At 44.8% G+C, this 21,894-nt stretch overlaps 1 protein-coding gene across 6 annotated transcripts in view; it reads left to right on the top strand.

The window, feature by feature from the left end:
• Positions 1-21,894, top strand: part of slc23a1 (solute carrier family 23 member 1) — a 91,673-nt gene that overhangs the window by 13,931 nt on the left and 55,848 nt on the right. For 2 of the 6 annotated variants that reach the window (XM_038795650.1, XM_038795645.1), the window contains exons 1-2: positions 6,683-6,775; positions 18,476-18,559. In XM_038795650.1, the coding sequence (XP_038651578.1) occupies positions 6,710-6,775; positions 18,476-18,559 (150 nt within the window). In that variant the 5' untranslated portion in view covers positions 6,683-6,709. Of the gene's footprint in view, positions 1-6,662; positions 6,776-14,127; positions 14,146-14,649; positions 14,941-18,475; positions 18,560-21,894 lie in introns of those variants that run through there. The other 4 variants (XM_038795646.1, XM_038795651.1, XM_038795649.1 and 1 more) reach the window with 4 other exon arrangements.

The following is a 21,894-nucleotide window of genomic DNA, read 5'->3' as shown; positions in this document are numbered from 1 at the left end:
GCACAAATCTCGATTTTGGCCTTTCCCGCTATTTAACCCCCACACCCAGATCCCCGCCGGGATGCAATATGGTGGTGAAATCACGGCCCTTATCTAATATATTCAAGTGCATTTTGAAATATTTCAATATTCAGTATTATGAAAAAGCAAACATACAAAACAGTTAACATTTCTTTATTCAAACTATTTCATGAATTAACCAAATGATTTAAATGTTATCTAATTTCAGGATGTTTTAAAGTATTAACAACGTTTCAACGATTTTGCCCATGATTAAGTAATCTTCCTTTCGGCAAAAAGTCAACTATTTATGGCTCGGATTTTGTGGCAGAAATAATGGTGAGGTTATCAACACTCACCATTGTTGAAAAAGTAAATCAGATAAGCAACTACTGATGACTGCACAGGTGCAGTTAAATGCGGGAATCAGGAAATTGCAGTTTGTGGTACCCTGCACCTCCAGAAACGTCCCCAAGATACTTTGAAATACATAAAACAACATGGAATTGTGGTAGGTGCACAATAGATACCTAGTAAACATGCCAGAAAGGTTAGAGCTTGTCCCTCCAATGTAGGTAAATATATTAGCAGTATGATAAATCTTACTTACTGCCAAACAACAGGTGCAATCTCCCAAAAGGAAACAAAATCCCCTAGCGAGGGCGTTTAGCTACGTGTTTCCCGGTGCTCGCAGTTGAATAAGGTGCCTGAATGTGGAACGTACGGCGAGGCCACACATACACCTGTTTTGTATCATGGGAAGCTCTGCTCGCCGGAACTCTCCATTGCAGCGAGAGATCGGGATGCCATTTTTAAATGGTGCTCTGAAGCCCCCAAAACATCCCTCAAACTCCCTCCTGCCCAAATGCAATCCCTGCAATATGGGAGGGTCCCCGCCCCAACATCCACACAGGGCACCCCCGGCCAGATCGCGTGTGCACAAAAAATGCCAGCTTGGCAGTGCCAATGCCACCTGGGAGTTCCACCTTGGCAATGGCAGACTGACACCAGGTCGCACTGCCAGAGTGCCAGGCTGGCACTGCCAGGGTACCCAAGTGGCACTGCCAGAGTGCCAGGGCACCAACCTACCCAAAGGGCATGTGGCTGGAGGCCTCCTATCCCTGGGAGACCCCCACGAGTGCTGTTCTGTCTGGTCCCCATTTGTGGCGCTCCACCGAGGTCTCTAATATGCAGATTTGCTAAAAAATGATCCCGACCATTTTGGCCGGGATTCACCTCGCAACGTCTCGTGAGATTGCTTTGAATCTTGCAGCACGGTAGCACAGTAGTTAGCATTGTTGCTTCACAGTGCCAGTGTCCCAGGTTCGATTCCCAGCTTGGGTCACTGTCTGTGCGGAGTATACTCATTCTCCCTGTGTTTCCGTCTGTTTTCTCCGGGTGCTCCGGTTTCCTCCCACAAGTCCCGAAAGACATGCTGTCAGCTGAATTGGACATTCTGAATTCTCCCTCAGTGTATCCTGAATAGGTGCCGGAATGTGGCGACTAGGGGCTTTTCACAGTAACTTCATTGCAGTGTAAACATAAGTCTACTTGTGACAATAAAGATTATTATTCTTATTATTAATCAATTTCTTTCACGCTGTCTCTCTCAATCCCATCTCTTGTTCCATCTCTTTATTTTGCTCTTTATATACATGATTTGGAATGGAATCATATGATCTTATGACCTTAAATTACACTTCCTGGTTCAGATGCTGTATATCTTAGTAAGAATTCCTCTGCCAGATTGTGTTAAAGAAAGTCTGAAATCCTTTTAATCAATGACAGGTACAGTCTGTTGACTGTAAAATCTGTGCCATTAATGGGCAGTTGACCATTTGGGCCAATTTTCTGATATTCAGGGAACTACATCCAAAATAAAAACTTTGAAACAAAACATTCCTACAAACAACTGTTCTTATTATTTTCATTTATTAATGGACAAACGATTTGCAGCTTTAGGGGCTTTATAAGAGCCCAATTGAAAATACTTTGCGGGGAGATGGTGATGTGGTGGTAATGTCACTGGCTAACAGGCGTCATGGTGGCACAGTGGTTAGCACTGTTCTTTTACAGCTCCAAGGTCCTATGTTCTATTCCCGGCTTGGTCAATGTCAGTGCGGAGTCTGAACGTTTTCCCTGTGTCTGCATGGGTTTCCTCCGGGTGCTCCGGTTTCCTCCCACAGTCCAAAGATGTTCAGGTTAGGTGGATTGACCAGGCTAAATTGCCCTTAGTGTCCAAAAAAGGTTAGGTGGAGTTACTGGGTCATGTGGATAGGGTGGATGTGTAGGCTTAGGTAGGGTGCTCTTTCCAATAGCTGGTGCAGACTCGATAGGCCAAATGGCCTCCTTCTGCACTGTAAATTCTATCAAATCTATCTATGGAACATGGGTTCAAATCCCACCACAGCCGCTAGTGGAATTTAAATTCAGTTCAGTGAATGCTAGCCTCAGTAATGGTGACCATGAAACTATCAGTGGAGAAACCCAACTGATTCAATGTCTTTTATGAGAAATAAATCTTCTATCCTTGCCTGATCTGACCCACATGTGACTCCAGACCCACAGCAATGTGGTTGACTCTTAACTACCCCTCTGAAGTGACCTAGCAAGACATTCAGTTCATAGGTGATTAGGGATGAACGACAAATGTTGGCCTTGCCAGTGATATCGCTATCCATGAAATAATTCTCAAAAACTTTAAATAACTGTAACATATTTTCTTGTGAATTCCAAAATTTAACAGCACAAAGGCAATATCAGTTTCCAGTCTTATATTTTTGTCATGATTTATTGTAGCTACAAAATGAGAAAAGTAGTGAGGGAGACACTCAGTGTAACAATCTGACACTGATAGGATTGCCAACTGCTCAGGCATTAATATCGTGATACTTTCCTCATGCAGTGCTACGAGTTAGAGATGGAGCTCATATTGGGTACAGCATCAGAGTTTGTGCTAAAATTAGGTTAATATTTGAAGTGGGTGCAATTTCTTTCAATAACTTGAGTTTCGCACTGATTTGATTCCAAAACCATTCTTATTTTAAATTTTGACACTATAGAATAGTTTTAAATTGTTCATCATTATATGGCAAACACCCATAGAATAAGCTTACACTAATTGTTGATTTATAGGAACTGAATGTTCTTGATGACAAATTAGATTGATTGCACAGCATTAGATTGATTACGGACCCTGAGTTAGCAAAACGATCAAAGACAACTAATTAGCAAGAACAATAGTATGTTGACTCAATTTGGATGTATGCCAACCCAGCTCTGTAAATGAAGACCAGCTTTGGCTCTCAAGTTGCTCATTCAGTATAAATAAAGTTCTATAGAGATCAGGTTCTGTAGCTGCCCAAGAGGTGGATATTAGATCAAAAAACTTTGAGCTCCAAAGGAATCCATTTGGCTCATTGTATCTCTGCCACTGCTTGCTCCATGTTAGGAGTTCCCAATTGAATCCAACATATCTGTTATTTCTCATTTCGATTCCCTTTATTTCTTTCTCATTTTGTTTCCCTTTATTTCCTACAGCAAAGTAACAAGGGGCGAAATTCTCCCCCCCCCCACGACGGGTGGGAGAATAGCGGGAGGGCCTTCCCGACTTTTTTGACGCCCTCCCGCTATTCTCCCCCCCCCCCCCGCCGAAATCCCAACAAGAATCGCTGCCGCCATTTTTTTTACGGCCGGCAGCGATTCTCAGCTGTTAGAAGGGCCGAAGTCCCAGCCCTTTACGACCTTTTTACGAACGGCAAACACACCTGGTCCTGCCGTTCGTAAAAACGTCGTGACAAACTCGCAAAAAATAACCATGGCACCGATTGGCACGGCAGTACCATGGCCGTGCCAAGGGTGCCATGGGCCCGCGATCGGTGGGCACCGATCGCGGGCAGCGGGCCCGATGCCTGCGCACTATTTGTCCTTCCGCCGCCCCGCAGTATCAATACGCGGGGCGGCTGAGGGGCAACCCGGCCCGCGCATGCGCGGGTTTCGCGCAAAAACACGATGACGTCACCCGCGCATGCGCGGGTGGAGTCTTCCCACCTGCGCATGCGCGGCTGACGTCATATGACGCGTCAGCCGGCGCTAACTCCGGCAAGCGGGCTTAACGATTTTCGTTAAGCCCGACTTGTCGGAGCCTCCGACGTTGGGCTGCTAGCCCCGACGGGGGACCAGAATCGGTCCCCCGTCGGGAAGGGGCGCGCTGCTGTAAAACCCGCCAGGGTTTTACGGCAGTTTTACGATTTCTCCCGTTTTGGGAGAATTTCGCCCAAGATGTTACATTCTTTTCTTCAGTGTTGCATTACAATTTGTTTCATGGGTAGCATGGTAGCACAGTGATTATGGCTTCACAGCGCCAGGCTCTCAGGTTTGAATCCCGGCTTCGGTCACTGTCTGTGCGGAGTCTGCGCGTTCTCCCCATGTCTGCGTGGGTTTCCTCCCCACAAGTCCCAAAAGACGTGCTATTAGGCAATTTGGACATTCTGAATTCTCCCGCTGGACCGGAACAGGTGCTGGAGTGCGGCAACTAGGGGCTTTTCACAGTAACTTCATTGCAGTGTTAATGTAAGCTAATTGTGACCATAAAGATTATTATTGTGGCGTCAGCCACGGCTCAATTGGCTGCATTCTTTCCTCAGTGCATGAACCCAGTGTCAGTTTCTCAACTATCAGACAAATCATACACTTATTCATCACTGAATTGCATTTGTTTATAACATGCAATACCACTCACCTGCACTATAGAATGAAACTAATCACATTTTTTATATTTCAATTACAAGCATAGACAATTGTTTAAATATATTACTCTGAAACCATATTGGTGATTATTTAAAAAATAATGTCTCTCTTCCCGATGCCCAATAAAAATTTACTAATACATGACAACATGTCAAAGTGACCGCCAAACAGAGAAAACTATATGCCCTGAATTGATCTCAAACTTTAATGATAATGACTGACCAAGCTTATTTGTAAGAGTAGCTGTGGTCTGTTTTTGAATTCAAGCCAATAAACTACGATAGAAAAATCTATAAACATAATGGACTGATGTTGGTTCTTTTATCATTTCTAGCAGATGTGCTGCGCCATTGTTTTTTTTAAACTTGTGGGAGCTAATTCTGATGATTCCAGATTTTAAAAAGGTGCTGTGAGGAGGTGGCCTAATTATATCTATTGACAAAGAATCTTTACTTTGGTTCATAAAACCGAAAAGAGAAGATCTTGAAAGGCTGGCGACCACCAAGTAGATTAACAAATACCACAAAGGATATTGGGGATCGTCAATAGATCGCTCCATGGGCTTCATAAAATCATAGAATTCCTACAGTAAAGAAAGACATCATTTGGCCCATCTACCCCCACCCTCCGAATGAGCTCCCGACTCAAGCCCCACTTCCCCATAACTCCACCTAACCTGCACATCTTTGGACTGTGAGAGAAAACCAATGCATCCAGAGGAAAACTACACATATACAGGTACAAACTCCACACAGGCAAGGCTGGAACTGAACCCAGGTTCTTGGTGCTGTGAGGTGCTAATCACTGCCGCCCAAATTTGCCTTTGGAACAGGCAGAGGCTCGACCAATTGGAGATGTGGGAGTTTAAAATCCGAGGAGATAAATAAGTTTATTCTTTACGCAGGAATTCCATATATATTGATCTGAAATGATTTAGATTATCTTCAGCAAAATTAATGGCTGGATATCATAGTTAATAGTGAAACAACATTACTCACGGCTGACCTTGAAGAAAGCGATGTCAAACAGAATTATCCTCATACTTAACTATGCCTGCACATGTAATTCCAACTTTTACAGATAGTGAAACAAAGATTTGGGTGTATACTTGAGATTAAGGTGGCAGCTAGACTATTGAAAAATGGGGAAATTTGACATTCACAAATATGAAATGTCCGTTTCATGGGTAATAAGGTGTGTGACAGTAACAAAGAATTATTTTTTTACTGTTAAAGGCCATGTTACACCTTGTTCAACAGACTGCAGTACCTCCAAGGGTTTTTACAATGTGACTATATGCAAGAGTGAAAGTTCTAGTCAGGTCAAGGATTGTGAATTGTTTTTAGCCTCGGGGGAGCTCAACAGCACACCCTATGGAGAAGCATTGAATCGCTGGTAACGTGTGAACCTCTGCACTTAACCGTGCATGTGGGGACTTCAGATGTTCCTGGCAGCTTCAAAGGATAAATGACAGCAAACGCTGACAGTTCCACTATCATTACTGCTACAAAGTTGGGTCCTTTTGAATGATAAGAGAAAAACAAAGTTGCAGTGCAACTGTTTATTGTGAAGTCATTACTTCCCAAGTGCATAATTAATTGATGTTGGAGAGCTGATGATTTTCTTTCATGTTCCATGGAGAAATTTCCATAATTGATGGATGATTTTGATGAGCGCAGCTGTATTCAGTGCCTTGTAAAATTAATGCTTTCAATTGGAGTAAATTGATCATTATTATTTAATTTAGAAAAGACAGGTAATTGGCCCGAAACAAAGTATACTTAGTAATTGTTAATTTGCTCATGAGTTAAAAGCAGTATAATGGGCTGAATAAGAAAGCTTCTTTTTGTCTATAAGCACTTTTTTTTTGCTGCAGCAGCTGGGACCAATAAAGTTACTTGCTTAAAAGTGTGCCAGGAGTAGGGTGAATGATGCTGATGTATTGGTAGTAGCAAATAGAATGCAGAATGTGGTGATGGTGCAAGCTTACCATAGATGTTCACAAGAAATAGAAGCAGTAAGTCTTGCAAGTTACTTTTACTCCCTTACCTTGAAATAAATAACATTAAAATGCACTCCTAGTTTCAAGCAGCTATGTCTTTTAATATTTCAAACATTTGTTGTGAATCAAGGCACCACTGCTGTGGAGTATTTTTGGGATCAATCAACCGGCTTATTTAAGCCACCTTGCCAATGCAAAGAAGTCGAAAGAAGTGCACAATTCACCTTTATAAATCTCTAGGCCCACTAGATGAGTATGAAGCTTTAAAACAATAGTATGGTTGAACCTGGCTGCACTTTTTGTATTTGCACAATGCTTCTAATGTAGTGAATGATCCCAATGTGCTTGATAGGAGTATTATTAAGTGATGTGAGCCATTTTAAGAGACACTAGGTCTGGTGACCAAAGGCTTGCTCAAGGAGGGAGATATGAAGACATGGCTTAACGGAGAGGAGAGAAGTTTAGGAAAGTGGATTCCAGAGTTTGAGGCCTTGGCAGCTACATGCATAGCAGCCAATGATGGAACGATTGAAAACTGGGATGTTCACAAGGGTGGAATTGGAAGAGTGTGGATTTCACTGTAGGTGCTTGTTGCTTAAGCTTTTATAGAGGTAGGAAGGCTTAAAGCCATGAAAGGACTTAAAAATCTGGATGTGAATTTTAAAATTGAGATGTTGTTTGACCAGGAAGTTTGGGTGTGATCTACAGGCTGGTCACGCTGGCAGGATTTTCTGGTCCTACACCAGTGTGCCGGTTTTGGTGGTGAGGGGTGCAGTCACTAGAAAATCTCGTTGATGATGGCGGGTCACCTCTGTTACTGAAAACCATGTGGGTTGGTCAGTAAATCCTGCCCATTGGTCTGTAAGCACAATGTAATGGTGAATGAGACTTGGTACAAATTAGGACATGAGCAGTGAAATTTTGTATGATTTTAAACTTCATGGAGGGTAGAACAAAAGGTATGATGAGGGTTTCAGCAGAGCTGAAGTGGGAATGTTGCAGATGTAGAAATAGGCGGTCATAAGTTGAGACATGAGTGGAAGCTCAATTAGTCGGTAAAATATAACCCAATTTTGAGTAGTCTGGTTCAGCCTCTGGCACCTGCCAGGGAGAGGGATGAACTTACTGGCTAAAGTGTGGGATTTGTGGTCATGACAGAAGATAATGGCTTTGGTCTTCAATATTTAATTGAGAAAACTTCCTATTCGGTACTGGATGTTTCCCAAACGGTCTGAAAATTTAGAGACATTAGAGGTGCGTGAGAGGTGGTGGATTGAGTTGTGTGTAGATATAGAAACAGTGGTTGTATTTTCAGATGATGTTGATGAAGGGCAACATTTAGATGAGAAATTAAGGATCAAAGATAGATCCCGAGTTCAAATCATCAAACAAACCGGAACTGTTATTGGGTCATCTGAAATTCACATTTTGATTGCAATGAACATTCTGGACTGGATTTGTAAGATGTAACTCTGGTAGCCCAGAGCAAAGATGAATTCCATTTTTTTTTTTTTTGTTGAAATCCAGCAAGGTTGTGTAAATACTTTGCCTGATTTGCAAAAAATATAATTTTGAGGTGTACATTTGGCTTATGCACTTTAATTCATTTTGATCTGTTCATCAGGTGATAATACAACTGCAACATCTGCAAATACAAACATCAAACAAAATAGGTTTTGAATGATTTGTATTTAAATTTTCATTGGCACCCCAATGATCTTTATGATATTGCAATGACATCCAAATATTTTGCATCCAGTGTTGTCATATGTTCAAACATTATTGCCTTGCTCATGATGAGTGATGAACCCTATCTTTAAAGGTATATTTAAAGAGATAGAAAATAGTTTTTCACCATTTGATGTGATTGTCCAGCTAATGCAATGTATGGAGGATAGAGGAGTTCTTGATGCAGTTAAAAGCCAAGAGTTGACGAGTTGCATACATCTAGTCCTTTCTCAAATTGACTTTTTACTTATTGATGGATTTAAGCTTTCAACTAGACTTTCTGGGGCTATAAGTTCCAATCTTATTTTTGTTTTACTGGGGCTATTAGTTCCAATCGTATTTTTGTTTTAATTCATGGGGCATGATAAGTACCTGGTTTGTACACGAATGTGTGATTTTTTACAAGAATGTAATTCTCTGCACACAAAAGAAGACCTGAAGAGTCTATTGGATGAAATATTTGCTGGGCTACTTTTAACTGGAGAATATCTGAACCGTGAAAGAGTGAATTATTCTTTGTCGGTTTTATCTGTTCAGTCACTGATGCCCTGTAGCTTTACTTGTACTGGTTAGCTGCCAAACGTGTCTGCTTTAGTATTCACTGTGTAAATCCGCATAATATTTTGTTTGGATTGACATGATGTCAGCAGATTTCTATGTTTCAAGTTCAAAACAAGGAAACGCAGACTGGTTTTGTATTTTCTTTTTAAGTCAGCACAGATTTATGAAGCATTTATTGCCCACTTAAAATCCAAATTGGCAGCAGGGTGGTAATATCATCCACAAACCTTCACATTTAGCACAAGTGGTAGTGCCACACAACATGATGGTGGCCGTCCTCGATGTGAAGACGGGACTTCGTGTCCACAAGGACTGTGGGGTGGCCACTCCTACCGACACTGTCATGGACAGATGCATTTGCAGCAGGCAGGTTGGTGAGGATGAAGTCGGATCTTCCCATTTAGCAGGGTGGTAGTGCCACACAACCCAATAGTGGGTACTCTCGATGTGAAGGTGGGACTTTGCGTCCACAAGGACTATGCTGTGGTTATTCTTGCCGATGCACAGATGCATTTGCGACAGGCAGGCCGGTGAGATTGAGGTCAAGTATGTTTTTCCCTCTTGTTAGGTCCTTAATCATCTGTAGCCATCTAGAAGCTATGTCCTTTTGGATCCGACTAGCTCAGTCTCTGGTGGCACTACTGAGTCACTCTTGGTGATTTAAGTGCCCCACTCCGAATATATTCTGCCCCCCTGCCACCCTCTGCTTCCTGTGGTGGTGTTCAACAGGAAGGATCACTGATTTCGTCAGCTGAAAGGGGCAGTATGTGATAATTAGCAAGATTTTTCCTTGCCCATGTTTGACCTGGTGCCATGAGACTTCCTGGGATCCGAGTCTATTTTGAGGACTCTCAGGCAGCTCCCTCCTAACTGTGTAAAACTGTGCCACCACCTCTGCTGGATCTGTCCTGTTGGTGAGACAGGACATACCCAGGAATGATGGTGGTGTCTGGGAGATCATCTGAAAGGTATAATTATCAGGCCTGCTTGACTAGTCTGTGAGACAGATCTCCTAATTTTGGTACAAGCCCCCAGATGTTAGTAAGGAAGATTTAGGAGGGTTAATAGGGCTGGGTTTGCCATTGTCATTTACAGTGCTTAGATTGATGCCAGGTGGCCCTTTTGGCTAATTTTGTTTGCTTCATAGCAGTTGGATACCACTAAATGGCCGAGGCAGGCGAAACTTGTCCCAATCTCTGGTGGGCATTGCCACCTTGGTCCAGATGTCGGGGAGTCACCAGGGCTGGCAGAGCCAAATGACGCAGGGGCAGCTGAGGCTTGAACCAGCTGTCCCACATTCCCGAGGTGAACCCCAGCACCCTATAGGCACCAAGTGGGAGGAGAGGGCACTGGGTGCCAACCGTGACCCGTTCCATGAAATGGGCATGGTAGCTAGATGTAAAGTTAGAGCAAGGAAGACTTAAGCACGTTGAAGATGAGGGCACTTGATTTGGGAGGGTGGGGGGGGGAGGGAGGGAAGGTAGCTATGATTGCGCAGCATGGTAGAACAAGTGGATAACACTGTGGCTTCACAGCTCCAGGGTCCCAGGTTCGATTCCCGCTTGGGTCACTGTGCGGAGTCTGCACGTTGTTCCTGTGTCTGCGTGGGTTTCCTCCGGGTGCTCCAGTTTCCTCCCACAGTCCAAAGACGTGCAGGTTAGGTGGATTGGCTTTGATAAATTGCTCTTGGTGTCCAAAACGTTTAGGAGGAGTTATTGGGTTACGAGGATAGGGTGAAAGTTAGGGCTTAAGTGGGTCAGTGCAGACTCGATGGGCCGAATGGCCTCCTTCTGCACAGTGTGTTCTATGATGGACCAGGCCATTTGCTAAGTGAAGCTGGTGAGTATGAGAGCCTCCCTGGCCCTCCGGTCTAACAGCCTCCGACTGGTCCTGCAGTTCATCCTCAAACTCATCCTCCACCCCTACTGGTCTGGCGCTTTCTCATCATCCTCATCCTCCTCCTCCTCCTCCTTGGAGTTAGGAACATGTTCCTCATCCCCAGCCTCCACACGTTGCCCTCCTGCTCTGCCAAGTTGTGGAGGACACAGCTGACCACTACAAAGTGGGTGACCCTCCGAGCAGTGCTCTGTAGGACACCACTGGAGCGGTCAAGACCTCGGAACTCCATTTTGAGCAGTCCGATGCAGACAGCCTGGTTGGCCACATGGGCCTGGTTGTATTGGGCCCATGGCCTCTGTACTGACGTCATTACCCAGGTCCTCTGTGAATACCCCTTATCCACCAAGAGCCAGCCACCCACCCTGGGTGGTCCTCGAAGAGTCTGGGGATGACCGACTGCCCCAGGATGTAGCTGTCATATGCACACCCTGGGAAGCGTGCACACAAGTACATGATCTTCAAGTGGTGGTCACACATGAGCTTGATATTCAGTGTTGCCTCCCACAGTTCAAGCATTTTGTTCAGCCATCAAGGCGTTATTGGGATGAGGGGCAATGACTCCCACATGGCACACTCACCCACGGGAATCCACTTGGGTTGTGGGAAGTGCTCACTTAATCACGATTGCCAATTCCCCATTAGATATAGCCTTTAGCCGCATGGCCAGAAGCTGCCACATTTGCTGGGGGTTATGGGTGGTTGATGGGGTAGATAAGTAGGGTCTGGGGTTGCTCCCAGAATAGGTATACACTATCCAGGGGGTGGCATGGTGGAGTTGCGTGCATTTGCCCCCATAGCCAAAGGTGCACCATCCCCCCCCCACCCGTGCACTTTGGCGGCAAGTCCAGCACCCCCAAACTCTTTGCTTGTGAGCAAAGATGGCTACTCACCTTCACTCCCTGCAGAAGCCCCTCTGCCACATTCATGTTTTAAAAAATACTGAAAAGGACGTGTGTGACCAGTTGCTGGGGAGGCCGCTGAATCACGGGTGGACCATTGGATATGCGGTCGCTGCCGTTAATTGCAAGCAAATAGGGCTTAAGTGGTGATAATTGGTTTCTCATCACACTACAGCGGGATCCCGATTTCACCTATGCTTATGATTGATCCAAATACACTACGTTTTCTTTACACTACAAACAAATTTGTCAAACACTAGTTCATTTTGACAAATCTGATTGTGCTTAATCTAATCATGCTTCTAGGTAATCGTTTTTTAAACTATGATAGTTGGGACGTGATTTCACTAAATTAACTAAATTTAACTCGCAGGGCCAAGAAACACAAGTCTGTAAAACACGTTTGATAAGGGGCCTCAACAGGGAATGCCAGGCCAGGGTCGCACATAGCCCCATTTTGTACACTCAGGCGCTCCACCCGCTGGAACTCCTCAGTGTAGCGTGACATCGGGTCAGCATTTTTAAATGGCGCAGTGAAGCAACCCCCGATTTTCTCCCCCCACCCCATAGCATTATGGGAAGGTCCCCAGCACCCGCCCCCACCCAACACTTCTGCAGGTCACCTCAGCTGATTGCACTCGTGCAAAAACTATCAGCTTGGCACATTGACAGTGCCAACCTGGCACCATCCTGCCAGCTGGCAGTGCCAGCAGGGTGTTTAGGTGGCACCAGCCATGCCAGGATACCACCCTGCCAAAAGGGCCTGCATTTGGGGGACCCCCACAAGTTCTATTCCGTCTGGTCCCCGTTTGTGGAGACCAGTACTGAGCAGCACTCACCTGAGGTCCCTTGAGGCGAGGGGGATGGATCCCATGCCTCGGGTAACGCCAAAAGCTGCATATTGAAGTGAAACTAGCTGTCTCACTCTAATATTTTAAGTGGGTTGGTGCAGACTTGATGGGCCGAATGGCCGCCTTCTGCACTGTATGTTCTATATTTTAATATGCAGATTTGATTAAAAGTGTTCTCGCCCATGATGGGCAGGATTCACATTGCAACGTCTCACACGATCATGATACTCGCGAGGTGTTGTGAGCCGGATATATCCTGGCAGTGGGATCTCCCATCTTCTATTGGGCACACTGCGCTGCAGCGAGTTGCTTTCCAGGCACAGTGTAGCCATTAAATTGGGCCCCCTTGTTTTTATCTAACACGTTACTTTCTGTTATATAGATTCAAAATGGTGGGTAGAGTCTCTTGTAAAAAATTTATATTATGCGCAATGCCTTTTAAATACTTAAAAGGTACATCCATGTTCAGTAAACAATACACCATGATCAAAATTAATTTTAACAGCCAAGTTGTAAGTGTTCAATTTTTTAAAAAAAAAGGAAGATGTAGATTTCTGATTGTGATGTATAACCGATAGGATGCATTTCTGTTTTTTCATTTTAAATTTCAAATGAGATAATGGGCAAAATTCTCTGCCTTGCACTGTTGGTAGCGGAGTTCCTGGTGAGGTGCAGAATCCAGCGGTAGTGGCAACAATCCGTTTCCGATCAAGGTTCACATCCTGCCCCAGTGGGAGGTGCAATTGGGTCATTTGCAGCCACTTAGCGGGCTGGGCAGCATATTTTCTGAGCCCGTGTGATTCTCCGGTCCTCTGGGCCAGGAATCAGGTGGGCAAGAATCACTACAGTTCCTGACTAACAAAGAACAAAAGAAAATTACAGCAGAGGAACAGGCCCTTCGGCCCTCCAAGCCTGTGCCGACTATGCTGCCTGTCGAAACTAAAATCTTCAACACAAACTAGTGTGGCCCTGACTTGGTGGGTGATTCGACCATCAATTCAACCAGAGACACAAGTTGGAGTAAACTGTGGCTTTAATCGGCTTACAACTGAGCCTGCCTGTGACTGCTGAACTGAAGGTGGACTCGCAGGACTGCAGCAATTGTACTTCCTGAAGGGGGCGGAGCCGAGGGTGGAGCCCTGTTCATGCTCCTCATCTCCCCCTGTGGGCAGAGCCGTGCAACGGCTCACAGATGGAGCCCACAGGGACACAGTAATGTACAGTGTGAATTATAGTGGTTACACATTCACCACAGTGGGCCAATGGGGTAACTCTCTTAGGGAGTTGCCTCTGAAGGCCACACCACTTCACAACATTTCACCACCAAAACCGACCCCCAGCTTCCAAAATAAAAGGAGGCCCCCCACATAAAGGCAACCCCCAAGAGGCCCTGACAGGAAGGGACCTCCCTTTTTAAAAAAAATGATATTGCCACTGATGCCTGCTTGCAGACGAGGTCAGGTTAACCTACTGTTTTTTTTTTAAAAAGAGAATCTCACGGCCTTGGATGTTTGTGCGACATTAATCTGGCTTATTTCTCCCGCCAGCTGAATTGGCTGGAAAAAGTCAGGATTTCTGTGGTAATATAATGACCAAATACAGGACAAGTCATTCTTTGACCTGGTGTTCTGCTTTGAAAGTACTTTTAAGTCCATATACTGGCTAAGCTTTTTATTTTGGTAATCTTTCTGATTTATTAAACTGATTATATTCATGCTTCCAACTGCGGGTGTTTTTTTTTCCCCGCCCTGCAGGTATGATTCCTCCTTTCCTCGTATTCCCTCATCTTCAAATCAAATGAATTCACAATGTTCCTCCTCCCATTCCACAACTTCCCCTCCCACCACACACACACACACACACACAGCCACTACTGAGTCTATTTAAGAACAAAACAAAAAGCATAGTTATGATTCTTATTTGGAATGGTGTACGGTGAGCACAAGTTGACCAGCTGAAGTGAGGCATTGTATTTACTTGCAGTATTTGTATGATAGTTCCAAGTGAAAGATAAGCTGGAAACTTTGCGACTGAAAACCTTTTAAACTGTCAAGACCTCTAACTGAGCCCAAGTTATGAAGAACTGTGATTAAAGTTCAAAGGTTCAACCAAGAAGTTAATTTTTTACCAAAAGAACTGAAAATGCACTTTTCAACACTAAGTAAAATTTGTGCCTCTCGTGCTGTGTTTCCGTTTCTTGTGTTAATGAGGTGACATTCAAGAATATTCCAGAATGAAGGACATTTTAAAGGTAACAAACCTCCTCTTGTCAGTTGTTTTAAAGAACTAATTTAAGCAGGGTATGTTTTTGGTGAAAGAAGTAGTACTCAAAATAGCTAGCTGTAGGAAATCCTTTTTTGTTTTTGTTGAGCGAAATTAAAAAGGTTATGAAGTGAAATTTGAAGCAATTGTTCTGTGTTTTTTTTCTCATTATACTGTGGGAATTGAAGTCCTTACACTGTTGGAATTGGAATCCTGACCTTTAAGTTAGTGTTGGTCACATCTTTTGGATTCCTCTTGTAACCTCGAGACTGAATGTCTGCTCAGAAAGAAACAGTTACTTATTTTTCAGTAATTTTTGGATCTGCTTGTACATTAATTTTGTTCTACTTTTTAAATCGTGGGGCACAACTTCTAAGTTTTGCATTTAGCTGATCCATAATTAGGTATAATTTGTAATAGCGATAAGGGTGATGTGGGATCATCTTGAACTGCGGTTATTAAGTCATTTTGAGGTGTGATCTGGGGCAAAATTCTCCGACCCCCAGCAGGGTCGGAGAATTGCCTGGGGCTGCCGAAAATCCGGCCCCTGCCGTGGCAGAGATTCTCCGCCACCCGGGAAGTGGCGGTGGCGGGAATCACGCCACTCCGATTGGTGAGGCCCCTGCGGCGATTCTCCGGCCCGCGATAGGCTGAAGTCCTGCCGCTGAGAGGCCTCTCCCGCCGCCGAGGTTTGAACCACCTCTGGAGGCGGCGGGATCGGCGGCACGAGCGGGCCCCTGGGGTCCTGGAGGAGGCAGGGGGTGATCGGACCCCTTTCTGCCATGGCGGAAGCGGAAGAGAAACCCACATCGCGCATGCGGAGGTGGTGATGTCAGCGGCAGCTGGTCGCTGACATCACCGCCGGCGCATGCGCCGACCGGCGAAAGCCTTTTGGCCAGCCCCGCTGCCAGAGGCGCCGGTTTTTTGCGCCAGTCTTCTGCTGCCAACCGCTCCAGTGCGGGACTAGCCCCCAAAGGTGCGGAGAATTCCCCACCTTTGGGGAGGCCCAACCCCGGAGTTGTTGGCGCCACTCCCCTACGCCGGGACCCCCTGTCACGCCGGGTAGGGGAGAATCCCGCCCCAGAATAGAGAAAAATCTAACTGATCTATCCTAAATTTAATTTTGTCAATTGTAAGTTCCCATTTTGGACCCACAGTAAATAAAAGATTGGCTAACAAAGTTGGCATTTGCAGTACATTTCTCTTGGTTAGTTTTCCAGGAAAGCAACTAAAATTCTCAGTTGTACGATCGATCTTAAGTCTTTCCTCTTTTTTTTTTACTAGCTGGAAGATGGAAACTTTTCTGCACATTTGCAAATGATAGTTAACCATTTTCTAACTGGAGCCAGGGTGAGCGAGGACTGTTGCACATGTTTAATGATTGAGGAAATGAAAGTTTGAGGTAGATTTTTATTTCACAATTGTACTACCCATATTTCATCATTACGAACTAATTTCAGTGCCACAGCCAAGTACTACATAATTGGGAGAGGAAAATGGTATTTATTCAACGTCTGGAGTCTGATGTCTCCAACTTGAGATAGACCTCTACTACTACAGTTTTGCACTGCAAAGGTCTTGGTTGCTATAAACTACAATTGGCACATGATATTTAGAGTTTGATGACCAAGGTCATAAATGTCTAACACCAGACAAAAGTTGGAAGTCCCAACAACATAATGGCAGGAATTTGATCAGCAATTTAAAAACTCTTTCATTCTTTTCAAAACCAGGTTTGCACTGATCCTTTTCTTATTTTGGTCTGATCATGGTAACATCATATTTTGATTCCCTCACAGTTCTGAAATCATAGGCGGAATTTTCCCCAAAATTGACACCGTTGGCTGGGAAAATTGGTGCGAGTCGCGATGGCTGTTCTTGCGATCTTCCCACCCTCCATCCTTAGTCATTTTGTTTTTGGAGCCGGGGGAAATCGTGCTGAAAATGGGATATGGGGGACCCAAGATACCAGGAAGGCTGGATCCTTGGAGATGGGGGCGGGGGCATGGGTGTCATTTTTTAAGGGCACCCAGATCTCTGAATAACTCTACAGCTTTCCCTCTCATCCCCCACGTTTCCAAGTAAGCAACACCCTGTTATGGGTTTGCTAAGGCCCCCACTTCAGCTCCTGCCCTGCGGCAGTGCTGTGCCAGACCAACCATGTCCCTGATTACCATGGGCTTCAAAGGCCTCTGAGCCCCTGGGCATTGTCATCACGTCTATCTAGAGAAATCAACAGTGGCTGCAAGAATGTCCTCATTGAGGAACTGTTGTGTTTTTAACCTGTAAATGATGGACAAATGTTTGCACAAGTTGCTTAATACAATAATTGTTTATTAATATACACACAAGGTTAATATTAATCAGTCGCACACATATGCAAGTTGAACTCTAAACTAATACACTAAATGACCTTATCTTCCAGGTGACTGGCAAGTGCAGTGCAGATAAGGCCTTGTCTGTAATGAACAGGCCGAGCCAAAGACTAATTCTGACCCCTACAGGTGGCTAGCACGGCACTGGAGCGGTTCACGCCGCTCCAACTGCCGATCCCGGTGGGAACTGTGCGCCGCGTGATCCGCGCATGCCTCCTTCAACATGCCGACCCTGACGCAACATGGTGCAGGGCTACAGGGCCCGGCGCGTAGGAAAGGAGGCCCCCAGCCAGAGAGGCTGGCCCGCCGATCGGTAGGCCCCGATCTCGGGCCAGGCCACATTGGAGGACCTTCCCCTGGGGTTGGACCCCCCCTCCCTGTTATGAGGTATTCAAGATAAATAAAGCAGGCTTCAAGGCTTCACAGACTGCCCCCTCCTCCTACCCACATCGAGCCAGCGGCTCCTGTGCCCTTGCACTCTATAAAGGTAAGTGGCGAGGGGTACCCTGCTCCTTGCTCCCCGTAGGAGACCCTGGTGCCTGGTCCCCACCTGGGGGATTGGGGGAAAGGAGGTGAGGAGGAGGAGGATACTGGGAGGTCACTACATTTGAATTTGATCTCATTACTGAGATTAAAATGAATGCAAATTAGTTGTGATCAGCTTCTTGCCCTTTCTGAGCGAGATCCTGATCACGGCAGGTGTAGCACGCCGGGACAATCAAAACTGTTTTGCACTTTCCATTTTGGGGCTCTTCCTGCAAATCTCCTGACTTGACGGAATTTGCACTGGGCGCAATGCAGCCAGAGAATCTCCACCATGTCTGTCTCAAACAGAAACTGCCCAGTATTTGGACCGTGTCTATTTAGCGTGATGCATTTATAGAAACATGACTGGATATATCAGAAAACTTGTAATAATAACTGTTGCTTTGTCAGTTGCTTTGTCACCGTTGTGTTGTTACTGTGTGTACCATTACAATGAATTGTTATTGAATTCTTTCTATGATCATTTTGAAAAGGAGTTCAGGCATTTGCTTATGTCGAATGTGCAGGACATTAATTGCACAGTAATCACATTATACAAAAACATCCTTGTATTTTGTCCTATATTGATACATTCGGTATGAACTTTCAAATTCTCTGAACCAGAATGGACTTCCTGGCCCGGCTTATGAAGAGATGTCTGAAATCCACATACCTGCTGATGGAAGATTTCAGAAGAACAGTGACGTGGTAAGACACAAACTTAACACTCTCCCTTCTGTGCTGTGCCAGGACAGACCATTTGTCCCATTGTGCCTATTGAGGTTGACCGTGCAAAGTAAAGAAAACGTGGTTGAGGCGGAGGTTACTTTCTAAAATTGTTCATCTCCAGTGAGTACAGAAGGCTGCAACGTGCCTCGTTGAAAGATGAGGTGCTGTACCTTGAGTTTGTGTTGTGCTTCACTGGAAAGCTGTAGACGGCGAAGGTCAGAATGAGAGCATGGTGGAAAATTAAAATGGCAAACCATTGGAAGCTCGGGATCATACTTGCCGATTGAATGGACGTGTTTGTGGTCATCCGATCTGCATTTGTTCTCCCCAGTGTAGAAGAGACTTCAATGGTTACAATACACTAAATTTCTTTCCAATTGCTGCTTCACCCTGTTTCTCCCTATTTTGAATTCCACTATTAGTCTCCCCTTAAACCCCTCTGCTCCACAAAGAACACACTCCGCTTACTGAGGCTGTCGAGCACACCCTCTTCAAGGCTTTAACACTTTCCTAAAGATCTGACTGACTTGACTTTGGGTTCCATGCCCTAGTTACAAAACCTACCATCCAGTTTTCTGTCTGAGATACCCTCAATCACGACAGAGGAGAGAAGATAGATGGTTCAAAGGCTTTAATCATCTGAGAACTGTACAGCAGCCGAGAAGTGTGCTCATCCAAGCCCGATCTTAAAGGGCCAATGCATTAAAGGTAAGGTACCATTATATCAGCTACTGATGACATTCATCACACTGTCTTAATCACCTTTTCAACTTACCCAGCCCTTCAAAGATTTGTGGATAGCCACCTGCCTCTTTTCGCACCCCCCCCCCCCCCCCCCAATAGCATTTGGCTCATACTGCAATAATTCATTGTGTTGCTTTTTTCTAACTGTATATTACTTCACACATTGCATCAACCTGATGTCTGCTCATTTTAGCACACTGGGCTAAATCGCTGGCTTTTAAAGCAGACCAAGGCAGGCCAGCAGCACGGTTCTATTCCCGTACCAACCTCCCCGAACAGGTGCCGGAATGTAACTTAATTGAAGCCTACTCGTGACAATAAGCAATTTTCATTTCATTTCATTTCACCAGACTGTCAGTGACTTCTTAAACTGTTCTCGTTTGCTATGTTGGCAAGTTTTATATCTAATTAAACACTCATTGTCATTGAATTCAGTGGAAAAGCGGTAACTTACCGTACTTTCCGGACTATAAAGCGCACCTGACTATAAGCCGCACCCACTGATTTTGAAATTTTTTTTTATTTTGAACATAAATAAGCCGCACACGTATATAAGCCGCAGGTGCTTACCGGTACATTGAAACAAATGAGCTTTACACAGGCTTTAACGAAATACGGCTTGTAACAAAAATAAAAAATTAGCGGTAAAGAATAGCCTACCAAGAAAGTCATTGGTCACTGTGGAGCGAAATCAATCCGATTAAGCTCTTAAGATTAACATAGAATCATCAGTTTGAAACATTAAAAATAAATAAATCATGTGTAAAAAGAAGTATTTTATTACTGATCGTAATCAAGATATCACCAACCCAGGTGATCAGAGTCACTATCCTCCTCTTGTGCACTGAAACCACTGAAGTCATCTCCTTCAGTATCAGAGTTGAATAGCCTCAGAATTGCTTCATCCGATGTTGGATTGTTTTCATTGTCGCTCTCATCACTTTCATCCGGAGGCAAATTTCCCGCTGAGCTCATGCTGCCCTCTTCAACACGCAGCAATCCAGCTTTTCGAAACCCGTTGATGATAGTGGATTTTTTAACAATGCTCCACGCTGTCAGGACCCACTGGCAGACTTGACCATAAGTTGCTCTTCGCATGCGGCCCGTTTTAGTGAAGGATTTCTCCCCACTTGTCATCCAAGCCTCCCACTGAACACGAAGCGCCACCTTAAATGCACGATTTAAACTGATGTCGAGTGGCTGTAAATACTTTGTTGTGCCCCCAGGAATCACAGCTGGAATTGAGTTTGTCCTCTTGATGGCTTCTTTCACAGAATCTGTTATGTGGGCCCTCATGCTGTCCAAAACGAGCAATGCCTTGTTCCTGTGAAAGAATCCTCCCGGTCGCTTGCCGTAGCACTCCGTATGCCATTCATGCATTAGGCTTTCCGTCATCCATCCTTTCTTGTTGACTTTCACAACAATTCCTGTAGGGAATTTTTCTTTTGGTATCGTCGTGCGTTTAAAAATCACCATCGGTGGAAGCTTTTCTCCCGATGCCGTGCAACTCAGAACACAGGTGAAGTGTGTTTTTTCATGCCCAGTTGTTTTCAGCATGACGGATGATTCACCTTTCCTGTTGACAGTCCGAGTGAGAGGCAGGTCAAATGTCAGAGGAACCTCATCCATATTTATGATATTGTGTGGGCCAATGGAATGCTCTGCTATCATTGCATCAGTGAATTTGCGGAAGTTTGAAATTTTTTCCTCGTAGTCGGGAGGGAGCTGCTGACACAAACTCGTCCGTACCCTGATGGACAGGCCTTTACGTCTCATAAATCTGAGACACCACGATGGTCCACCTCTAAAATTCTCAAACTTCATTGCGGTGGCGATTGTTTTGGCTTTCAGTCGGATCTGTACAGTTGAAACACCTCGGCCGTCTGCTCTCTGCATGTTGACCCAGTCTTCGAGCTCATTTTCTAGTTCGGGCCATCTGCTTTTCTTCCCTCTGAAAGCTTTAGTTGCCTTTTTGCACTGAGTCAATTCCTCACGCTGCTGTTTCCAACGTCTTATCATCGACTCATTAAGACCAAGCTCTAGTGCAGCAGCTCTATTTCCTTTCCCAACAGCCAGATCGATCGCCCTCAACTTGAAAGCTGCATCATATGCATTTCTCCGTGTCTTTGCCATGATGAGGGTGACAAAATGACTACCGTAATCAGAATGATGGGATGTTTGAGCGCGCTCGATTTAATCTAAACAGTAAACTAAAAAGTTACATTGTTTTACCTTGACCCGTTACGCAATTTCATTGGTTTAGTGAAAAGAAAGCGGGAAAAATCCATAAATAAGCCGCATCGTTGTATAAGCCGCGAGGTTCGAAACGTGTGAAATAAGTCGCGGCTTATAGTCCGGAAAGTACGGTATTTGTTGCACATGGTGGGCATAATGGCTTCTGCCTGAAACTTTGATTTATGAAAGATGACCTCAAAGAGGCCCCAAAATGAAGCCATAGTGCAGAAATGATGTGGAGATGCCAGCGTTGGACTGGGGTGAGCACAGTAAGAAGTCTTACAACACCAGGTTGAAGTCCAACAGGTTTGTTTCAAACACTAGCTTTTGGAGCA

The sequence above is a fragment of the Scyliorhinus canicula genome, chromosome 4, assembly GCF_902713615.1.
Source record: "Scyliorhinus canicula chromosome 4, sScyCan1.1, whole genome shotgun sequence".
NCBI lineage: Eukaryota > Metazoa > Chordata > Chondrichthyes > Carcharhiniformes > Scyliorhinidae > Scyliorhinus > Scyliorhinus canicula.
The sequence above is the reverse complement of the archived record's forward strand: the minus strand, read 5'-3'. Positions and strand labels throughout refer to the sequence as shown.